We start from the raw sequence: 11,241 nt of genomic DNA, 5'->3' as shown, positions 1-11,241 counted from the left end.
AAAACCATATGACAGCAATAACGTCTAATGTAACTGGCCCCTCTAACAGTACAACTGACCCCATCTTAGCCCCCCAGTTGAAATGGTCTAGAACCACCACTGTTCAGGTTATGTCGATATAGGACTTGTTTTACTGTGGATAAAGATACTTTCGTACCCGTTTCCTCCAGCATCTTCACAAGGTCTTTTGCTGTTGTTTTGGGATTAATTTGCACTTTTCGCACCAAAGTACGTTCATCTCTAGGAGACAGAACACTTCTCCTTCCTGAGCGGTATGACAGCTGAGTGGTCCCATGGTGTTTTACTTGTGTGCTATTGTTTGTACAGATGAATGTGGTATCTTCAGGCGTTTGGAAATTGCTCCCAAGGATGAACCAGACTTGTGGAGGTCAACAAATTTTCTTGGCTGATTTCTTTTGATTTTCCTATGATGTCAAGCAGAGGTACTGAGTTTGAAGGTTGGCCTTGAAATACATCCACAGGTACACCTCCAATTGACTCAAATGATGTCAATTAGCCTATCAGAAGCTTCTAAAGTCATGACATCATTTTATGGATTGTCCAAGCTGTTTAAAGGCACAGTCAACTTAGTGTATGTAAACTTCTGACCCACTGGATTTGTGATACAGTGAATTATAAGTGAAATAATCTGTCTGTAAACAATTGTTGGAAAAATGACTTGTGTCATGCACAAAGTAGATGTCCTAACCGACTTGCCAAAACTATAGTTTGTTAACAAGAAATTTGTGGAGCAGTTGAAAAACGAGTTTTAATGACTCCAACCTAAGTATGTAAACTTCCGACTTCAACTGTATATACAAAAAAATCCCCCCTTGGTCTGTTATCTCTGTATTCTTGCAGGAATAGACTTTGACGGGAGTGGAGCCTTTCGCTTTGCTTCTTCCTCCTCTCTGCTTCAATAAAGAATGACCCCAACCCTTGTATTCAATCTGGGTTCATGACCCATAATCCCTGACCAAAGTTTACACCCCAAAAGTAATGATAGCAATATTTGCATTCCTGAATGGTTCATTAAGTAAATATATTATGATTTCTTGATTAAAAAAATGTTATTTAGTGTCACACAGCAGAATAGGCTACAGAAGAAAATACATAATACAACAAAATATAAAAGAAAGTGACAAAACTGACTAACATTTACTGTATTTGATTAAATAAATGTCATACCTAAATGGTTAAATATATACAGTATAATGGTTTATTGATCACTAAGATATAATTCAGTGCCACACAGCAGAATATGATATGGTAAGAAAATACATGATACAACAAAATACAAAATGAAGTGTCAACTATAAAATGCAGTCAGTGTGATATTTGGATTGAGGCTCATAAGATGATACATTGTAAAGTATAACATCAAAACCCAACACTGTCCACAATTTCCATCCTCCACTATGACACCAGGGGTGTCAAGCTACAACCACAGAGTTTTCCTGATCAGCTTATTAACTTTTACCTGAGCTTGTTGTGTGCAGTTAGGACACCTGTGTAGTAGAGGTTGTTAAATGTTAACCTCGCACGGTCATATCATCTTGCCTAAGACCTGAGGGCCTATTTAAGACAGTTAAAAGATAGCCTTCTCTATGTAAAAGATAAGAGATAATTAGCATGTCATATGTGAGGAATATTGTCTTTTCTGAACAGTATATTTTGAAAAATGCTTTACCCCTCTGAGTGCATGTCTACAGTCAACTGTCTCTGAAGTAAATCCCAGTGATTAGAAATGGACAGGTTCCTAATGTGGTAGGCAGCACAGATAATGTCAAACATAACTGGAGTACTAGGGAGAGTGCTGTCCTATTCTGGTTGAGGTCGGAATCCTTAATTACACACCAGCCTTCTCTGGTCAGCATGTCTTCTCTTCCAGGTCCTTTACCAGGAAAGGGTCTGCTTCTCTCAGTACCTGGTAGAACTGCTCTTGAGCGTGATCTCCCTTCCGCACAACCATGTCCAGCAGGGTTTGGTTCTGTTTGGTCTTGCTCTTGGTGAGTCCTCATCATTCAGAACCTTTTGATGGTGGAGATACATGAGTATGGGCTGCAAAAGTCCCAGGCGGGTCTCCAAAGCCATCCTGTGTTTGGTGATGAAGCCTTGACCAGTGGGGATAAAGGTGTAGGCAGGAGGGGATACAGGGGAAGGGGGAAAAGTGTATTTTATCTCTTGCATTTAGAAGGAACCTAAATGAATGGCTTAGTTATGCATTTAAAATCTAAATGTATTTTAAACTCATTAATATTCTATGTTGTGTTAGAAATGAAGCAATATGTTCAGTAAATGTTTCTCTGTTACCATACTCACCACAAGAAGAAAGACGTTTCATTTCAATGCAACAAGGGGTCTTATTTTGATGATTCCTGCCCGCTTCTGCTGTTAAGAACGGTTGTCGCCTATGGTCTTCCAATTCAGGTGTGTATTTTTCACTGACATCATCAGTTATGTTCTTTAGAGTGCTCAGTTCTGCTCGATATCTGTTATTTTCTTCCTCTAGATGTTGTATCTGTTGGTCCTTTTGTTGACAGGCTGGACATTCTGTCTGACTGTTTGTCTGGCCTACACCTGCCACAAGACTCTCTAACAAGATGTCTTTATTTCTGATGATCTCTCGCAGTCTCTTTATTTCATCATTTTTCATTTTGATTGTGCTCTCGTAAGACTTCAGCTTAGCTTGACTTTTCGTTAGCTCCATTTGTCTTGTCAAGGTATTTGTGTATTTCTCCAGGAAATCAACTTTGCTATAAAGCTTTTCTAGAATAATTATTTTCGCATCTTGTGAACCTTGAGGATCCATGTTTTTGTCCTGCGTCATGAAATAGATGTCTTCTTTCTCAGCTACCATCTCCTCCACTGTCTTGATAAGCTCTATGCTTTGATTTTTAACCTTCTTTGTACTATAGAGAACGAAAGGCTCCTTTCTACATCGCTTTACCAGCTCAGTGAGGCCGTGACCACTGATGTAATCCTGAATGGTGTGGCCAGATTGCAGCTTTTCCCCTCTAGTAAACACCACAAGGGTGTGTTTCCACACGTCCTGAGTAAAAAGTGTGTTCATTTCCTTTCCTGTTGTTGTAATGAGTTTAGAATCCTCAGGACTTAAAGGTAGTTGAATAACTAGGATGGCATGAGGTCCAGGGCTGAATAAGGACTGCACACAATGTATAGTATCTGTTTTAATCGGGTTGCTACTACTATCCAAATGACTAAATGAGCCTGGTGTTCGAACCAAGGTGATGTGTCGGTTTTGTATTTGATTCTCCTTTTTTATATGTGTTTTCTTCAAGCGTGTGTTAAACCATGAGAAATGATTTTGTCCCATGATGGTATTTCCAGCGTCATTCTTCCCCATATCTCCAATCAGAACGAGTTGTAAGTTTTCTAAAATGACACCTGACAGAGGAAGAACATTTATATAGACAAAAATATAACTTTTAATTTTTACTTTTAAATTCTGCTGACATTTAGAGAAGACGACACCTCTGGTAAATAAAGTATGTTTAAACTCTCCACTAATGCCAATAAGAGCCTACAATTGAAAAATCAGTCCAAAGAAACTTACCCTCATCCGTGTCATCTAGCTACGGGGCTCTCTCACTGTCTGTTCAAAAGGTAACAAAGCAATTAATCATTAAATGTATTAACTCATAACTAAGTGATGTCTATTTTATCTGATTACATTAAATATCAAAATAGGGATTTGTTCAGCAAATAATTATTTTTCAGCATTATTTCAATTAATGAGAGGTTATGAGTTTTAGAGTCCAGTCTCTTCAGTGTCAATACTATTACAATTAAGAGGAGCTATATGAGAAATGCTTTGACTCACCATTTTGAGTACTTTTTGTATTTCCCATTTGTGACTACTGTAATAATGTGGAATATTCCAGTTCCAACTTTGGTTAGCAGATCCTCTTTACTATCTTCATTTGAACAGAATACAGAAGCAACCAGAATTTTTCATATGGGCCATCTAAATGGAAAGGAAATGGTTGTTAGTGTTAGAATCTGAGAAGCTGCTAAAACAAACATTTAAAATAGAATATAAACGTGTGTGTGTGTGTGTGTATGTATATATACACACACACACACACACACACACCCACACACACACACACACACACACACACACACACACACACACACACACATACATACATACATACATACATACATACATACATACATACATACATACATACATACATACATACATACATACACAGTACCAGTCAAAAGTTTGTACACACGTACTAATTCATGGGTTTTTCTTTATTTTTACTATTTTCTACATTGTAGAATAATAGTGAAGTCATCAAAACTATGAAATAATCATGTAATAACCCACAAAGTGTTAAACAAATCAAAATATCTTTTAGATTTCAAAGTAGCCACCCTTTGCCTTTATGACAGCTTTGCACACTCTTGGAATTCTCTCAACCAGCTTCACCTAGAATGCTTTTCCAACAGTCTTGAAGGAGTTCCCACATTTGCTGAGCACTTGTTGGCTGCTTTTTCTTCACTCTGCGTTCCAACTCATCCCAAAACATCTCAATTGAGTTGCGGTCAGGTGATTGTGGAGGCCAGGTCATCTGATGGAGCACTCCATCACTCTCCTTCTTGGTCAAATAGCCCTTCAAAAATTCTTAGAGGATCCATTAAAATGGGTTCTTTGAAGAAGCCTTTTAAAGGGCTCTTTGAGTAACTTATAGGGGTTCCCCCACAGTTTCAATTTGAAGCTCCCCTAAAGGATACTCCAGGAACCTTTTTCGTTGTATAGTGTAGTAGAATGGCTCATACTGAAGAGCTACGTGGCACTGTCATAGGATGCCACCTTTCCAACAAGTCAGTTCCTCAAAATTCTGCCCTGTTATAGCTGCCCCGGTCAACTGTAAGTGCTGTTATTGTGAAATGGAAATGTCTAGAAGCAACAAAAGCACAGCCGCGAAGTGGTAGACCACCCAAACTCACAGAACAGGACCGCCGAGTGCTGAAGCGCGTAAAAATTGTCTGTCCTCGGTTGCAACACTCACTACTGAGTTCCAAACTGCCTCTGGAAGCAACGTCAGCACAATAACTGTTCGTCGGGAGCTTCATTAAATGGGTTTCCATAGCCAAGCAGCCGCACACAAGCCTAAGATCACCATGCGCAATGCCAAGCGTCGGGTGGAGGGGTGTAATGCTCGCTGCCATTGGACTCTGGAGCAGTTGAAACGCGTTCTTTGGAGTGATGAATCACGCCTCACCATCTGGCACTCCGACGGACGCCGGGAGAACGCTGCCCGCCCCAATGCATAGTGCCAACTGTAAAGTTTGGTGAAGGAGGAATAATGGTCTGGTCATGGTTTTGAAATCTTAACGCTACAGCATCAATGACATTCTAGACGATTCTGTGCTTCCAACTTTGTGACAAGCGTTTGGGGAAAGCCCTTTCATATTTCAGCATGACAATGCCCCCTTGAACTAAGCAAGGTCCATACAGAAATATTTTGTTGAGATCGGTGTGGAAGAACTTGACTGGCCTGCACAGAGCCCTGACCTCAACCCCATCAAACACCTTTGGGATGAATTAGAAAGCTGACTGCGAGCCAGGCCTAATCGCCCAACATCAGTGCCGACCTCACTTATGCTCTTTTGGCTGAATGGAAGCAAGTCCCCGGAGCAATGTTCTAACATCGATTGGAAAGCCTTCCCAGAAGAATGGAGGCTGTTATAGCAGCAAAGGGGGGACCAACTCCATATTAATACTGATGATTTTGGAATGAGATGTTTGACAAGCAGGTGTCCACATACTTTTGGTAATGTAATGTATATCATAAGGCCTTTCTTTGAGGGTCTTGTTACACCCTAACACAGTGGTGTCAGGAATCTCATGGTTTACAGGCCACATCAGGCCTGCAAGTCACATTTAGCTGGTTTGCAAAGTGATATGTATTTCCTACTGGAATCCAGCAAGAGATAGGATATCCAAGAAGTGGAATTATTAATCGCCTGCAGTCTGTATTCAGAATGAGGGAAGATTGAATACGGGGACTACTTCAAACCTCTCAACTGGAACAACCATCTTAGTAAAGGGTGCAATAAATCCAATTACTAACAGATTGGGTTAGTTTAGAAAACTATATTTATTTATATTTTGTGTTGCATAAAATGAATCAATCAATCAATATTCATGCAAAAACACATTACAATAGAGCATGCTGGGAAATATTATATATGGTTCTATGTAGAACCCTTCTTGCCTTCCAAAGAATCCGTATTGAATCCGCAAATGTAATGTACCGTAGGCCTAATATGCAGATTGTAGCTCACTGTGGAATATCCATCATAAAAATCAAATTCAGTTTTACGTTCACGTTCTGTCATTTGAGGAGAGGATACTGACTTCTAGACTATGGAGTCCTTGACTAGAGGAACTAGGTTTAGATGGTTATCACCTGCGTTTTTTTTAGAAGTCTGGGATGGACTACAAATATTTAAATTTTCAGCAGGCTGAAAAATAAGCTTTTTAGGTGAGCTCTGATGCCGCATTATGATAAGTAGTTCCCACTTTGTCAAAAGCAGGGACACAAAATAATGATCTTGTCCATTCCCAGCGCCTCTCCAGGGTGCTGTTAGAGAGACACATCTCTGCAGCGCTCCACCAACTTTCCGTCGAAAAAGAATTCTAACATAAATCATGTAGCAGATAGAGGATATGGTAGAAAGAGTATGTGGTATTTCTGTATCCTACAGGCTGGAGATTAAAAATGTATGATAATGTAATGAGAAACTTTTTACATCATGCAGGTTTCAGATTAAATAGGCTAACCTAAATGGCGCCCAATCAAATAAAAAATGTGCTGACATGTTAACAAACAACATATCCTAAAAACAGGACAGGTCAAAGTAAAATGGACAATATGGAATTGACAATCAGGCTACTCACAACTGCTGTGTACGAGTTTCATCTCGTGGGCTAAATTGTCATGATCAGTGGTTTCAAGTTTGTATCTGTACATTTTTTTATAAAATTATTTTTGATCATAGTGAAAAATAAAATACTTCTGCATTTCCCACTGTGTAAACACATTGCAAATAGGCTCCTCCTGATAAAGTTGGGTAGCTGATATTTAGAGCTTAAATAACCAAATTGATTAGTCACAGGAATCAGGACTAATAAAGCCAACGCAACAGCCTGTTTTCCAAACGGTGGGCCTATCACATGGATGGGAATTCATAAAGTTCCATTGCAGGGGACATGGTAGGCTACACCCCAGTAAGCACGGACCGACGCTGAGGTCTTTTGTTTGTGTCCAGACCTGCCATATTTTGGGGGGGTGTTTTACAAATGGTAGGCCTACTACAGATGGGATTCCTAAAATTACATTTCAGGCGACACTGTCCTCTGGGGCCTGATTGGTGTCACACTAACACATCTGAAACCAATAATCAACTAATCATGATCTTCAGTTGAGAATGCAATTAATTTAATCAGCTGTGTTGATTAGGGACGGGAAAAAGTGTGACACCACTCCGGCCCCCGAGGACTGTAGTGGCTCATCCTTGCTGTATACCTCAGTAATCATGGACCGACGCTGACGTCTTGTGGACGTCTTTTTTCTGCCCTGTCCGGACTTGTTTTTTGCTGCAATATTTGTGTCTGGCCAGGACCGGCCCTAGTTAGCAAACACACATACAATGCAGATAAATTCTTCAAAGTCATTGTTTTACACAAACTCTTATCATAGTACAGGCAAACCATGGATGACACACATGGCTGACCTTGGGACTAAAATAAGATGGTTGTTTTAAATTCTAGGGTTCCACATAAAACCACCACCCTTACCAAAGAAACATTGAAGAACATTATTTTCTAAGAGTGTACAGTCAGAACAAGAAAGACAGTGGCTGTGTACGAGAGGATCAAAACCGCAATGAATCATTCGTAAATTTTGACTACAAATAATAATAATGAGTCGTTTATGACTCAAGGAGATTTGTAGATCCGTCAATCAGCTGCAGACGTGTGATGCTCTCGAAGACGTTACACAGCTGATGGCTGTGCATTATTGCAGGAAGATATTCCATTCACTCTGCTTTTGTTCACTATCAAACCTCATCTAAGATTTTACTTTTAAACAAAGTTGACTTTGATCATATTGCTGTATGACATTTACAGGGATAGATAGAGAGAATGAGAGAGAGGGATATGTAAGGCTGGTGTTGTTTCTTACAAACACAGAGATTTTGGTACATTTTACATTTTAGTCATTTAGCAGATACTCTTATCCAGAGCAACTTACAGTAGTGAATGCATACATTTTTTTCCATACTGGTCCCCCGTGGGAATCAACCCTGGTGTTGCAAACACCATGCTCTACCAACTGAGCCACATGGGTACAACAGGCTAAACCACATTTTTAGACACAGCTGAACAGATTGTGTTCATGTTCTGTCATTTGAGCATATTTGTCATCATGAGAAGATGGCTTCATTTTCTGTTGAGTGCCTGTTGATTTTGTTGACCAGATAATTAAATAGAACATATTTTACACAACATTATGGGGCAGAGCTTTAATTAAATCAGGACTAGGCTAATTCTGCTACTATTCAGATGATTGACTTCTAGACTATGGAGTCCTTGACTAGAGGAATTAGGTGCAGATGGTTATTACCTGAGGTTGTTTCAGAAGCCTGGGATGGACTACAATGTAATGTATGTACAGTATGAGCATGGATTTCAAGCAATCAAAATCAAACAATACAGAAAGTAAAACATACAAATTCTGCAGAAGAAATCCAAGAATAAGAGATTGGACTACCGTTTGCAATAAATTAAATGTCTTAATTCTGGATTCATTTTTTTGGAAAGGAACACTCCAAACTGTCAGGGAAAGCAGGTAACCTTCATTGCCATTCTTGCAGTGCATTAATCTGAAGTTTACCCAGTGGCGGCCGCTGATTGGCTGAAGACCCGGGGCGGCAGGGGGCGACATATTGTTGTCATATTGTCAACAAAGTAAAATGAAAGAATTATTATGCCAAGTTTTCAAATTACCGGATGTTTCTTTGGGAAGATGTATGAAGTGATCTGTGCATTAAATACACTAATTGTTCACCTAATACCTTTTTTGCACTATTGGTTAAGGGCTTGTAAGTAAGCAGTTCACTGTAAGGTCTACACCTGTTGTATTCAGCGCACGTGACAAATAAACTTTGATTTGATAATTTGACTTTTGCATGTAGAATCAACACTGTGCTGCACATGCTGTGACTTTTTGATTAGGAAAGTTTGTTATATTTTTAGAACAAGCAGCCTACAGCCAGCTCACTGGTGTATTGGTGCTACAAGCAGAAGGAAATGCAAGAACCACAAATGCGACAAGTGAAAACAAATGATCTAACTGGGGATAGCTAGCCAGCATAATAATAATAATAATAATAAACCATGCATGATGAGTTCACCATAACTTTAGTTAGACTTGAAATTGGCACGAGCTTGCCGTAAACTAGTGTCCGCTATCTAACGTTAGCATCTAGTCCTCACCTGACAGGGGAAACAAAAAACGACATGTTGTTTTTCTCCTACCAGATCTACGAGAAGGTTTCTAGTGTAGCCCGCTGTCCTTCGACTGTTGATGGATGTGGATAAAGATAAAACATACTTGATATGGATGCCCGGTTTATGTCCCAGGCTCAATGACGGTCATGATTATTTATTTAAAAGTCAATTACAACTTACTCTTTAGCGCCATTTGTTTAGCAGCCTACCTGATAGAGCGAGAATTGTGTAATTGCGACCCGCAGATCGAGGCATTTCCTGCATTTAGGCGTTCCTCCGTCTCCTCTTGAAAATACTATTGGTCCATTTTTAAGCCATGACCCTGTGTGGCAGGAGACAGGGTGCTACAGTACATTAGGTGGCGGTAAAGATCCATAACGTTGGAAACCAACCACCGATAAACCCCACTGGTGTGACAACGGTAGCTAACTAGCCAGGGCACAGGTAGACAGTGTACTTTGCCGCTGCCTGTCGGACACTGCTTTCCTGTTAACAACGGCGAGGGCAGGTGTTTGGTAGGCGTAAGCGAAGGACACTGTCTACAGTCATGGCCAAAAGTTTTGAGAATGACACAAATATTAATTTCCACAAAGTTTGTTGCTTCAGTGTCTTTAGATATTTTTGTCAGATGTTACTATGGAATACTGAACAGGGGCGAAAATCTGATATCAACTTTGGAGGCGACAATTACATGACATTTTCTCAAGAGCAATTCCTGAGGGGGACACCAAAAGTAGTGCTGTAACACATAGCCTACATTGTAATATGGTAAATGTATATTGAGGAACCAAAGAAATAAGGTGTTTGCCGTACTCCTAACTACTGGTACCCAAAACTACACAACTAATCACAACAGCAATACCATTGCCTTTAACAAATCTTAGTTCAGTCACCAGTTTAAGTTGAGAGTGGGGGTATCCATGGCATTTTCCAATTATGTTCCTATTTTACAAGTCAAAAAAATTAAGAACCTTTCATAATGTTGCCAAAGACTCAACAAACTTACCTGAGACTCCCTGTCTCTGCCAGTCTGTCCCTGCATATCTGTCCCCAACTCTGCTGTCTGTGTGCCATCTGTTGCCTGCTCTGCCTAATGACATCTTGTGAAACATTTCCATTAGAATTTCATTTCTTTCTTATGAACATTTTATCAACTAGTCTTTGAGATATTAGGCTACTAGGGTTCTTACTTTGCGTTTTGGTGTACTGAAAAATACTCTGATGTCCATCTTTTATTTTTCTGCCATTTTTCTACCTGGCTGGCTGGCTGGCTACACACACACACAGTGTGTAGGTTATTTACAGTAAGAGATGGGCTTCTATCATCTTATCTTTTATCATTCTATTTGGGCTTCGATCTAAAAGGTAGCTAGCAAATGTGAAACCGATTAAAATGACAAGAGTTGCAGCTGTATGAGTTCACCATTTACACAACATATGCTGCAACCTTTTGTAATTTTAATAGTTTGTTTTATATTGGCTGGCTTCCAACAATAGCTGAATTTGCAAAGCTAGCGAGCACCAATTCCGTTTCAGTGGTGTTTGCTATAATCTTTGCTACCCGGGTTAAATAAAGGTGAAATAAAATAAATAAATAAAAGTTCCCTTGCGACAATTTTTTGCTTTTGTAACGAGACCATTAAATATATTTAAGACAATGGTAGAAGAGAGTGTAGTTCAGT

At 39.6% G+C, this 11,241-nt stretch overlaps 1 protein-coding gene across 1 annotated transcript; it reads right to left on the bottom strand.

Annotated features, from left to right (window-relative positions):
- Positions 1 to 1,025: 1,025 nt before the first annotated feature.
- On the bottom strand, positions 1,026 to 9,886 carry LOC115194445 (GTPase IMAP family member 4-like). The gene is made up of 5 exons (XM_029754143.1): positions 9,769 to 9,886; positions 3,845 to 3,988; positions 3,578 to 3,616; positions 2,323 to 3,408; positions 1,026 to 2,114 (listed from the first exon to the last, which is right to left on the bottom strand). The coding sequence occupies exons 4-5, from the start codon at positions 3,365 to 3,367 to the stop codon at positions 1,921 to 1,923; spliced, it is 1,239 nt and encodes a 412-aa protein (XP_029610003.1). The 5' UTR covers positions 3,368 to 3,408; positions 3,578 to 3,616; positions 3,845 to 3,988; positions 9,769 to 9,886; the 3' UTR covers positions 1,026 to 1,920.
- Between the last annotated feature and the right edge of the window lie 1,355 nt (positions 9,887 to 11,241).

The sequence above is a fragment of the Salmo trutta genome, chromosome 5 (genome assembly GCF_901001165.1).
Source record: "Salmo trutta chromosome 5, fSalTru1.1, whole genome shotgun sequence".
NCBI classification, from domain to species: Eukaryota; Metazoa; Chordata; class Actinopteri; order Salmoniformes; family Salmonidae; genus Salmo; species Salmo trutta.
Note: the sequence above shows the minus strand (reverse complement) of the source record. Positions and strands in the feature narration are given on the sequence as shown.

Coding starts and splice junctions, on each gene's coding strand:
- LOC115194445 (XM_029754143.1), bottom strand. CDS start 3,367: ATGGGGAAGAATGACGCTGGAAATACCATCATGGGACAAAATCATTTC. Junction 2,115..2,322: donor GAAACGTCTTTCTTCTTGTG/GTGAGTATGGTA, acceptor CCACTGGTCAAG/GCTTCATCACCAAACACAGG.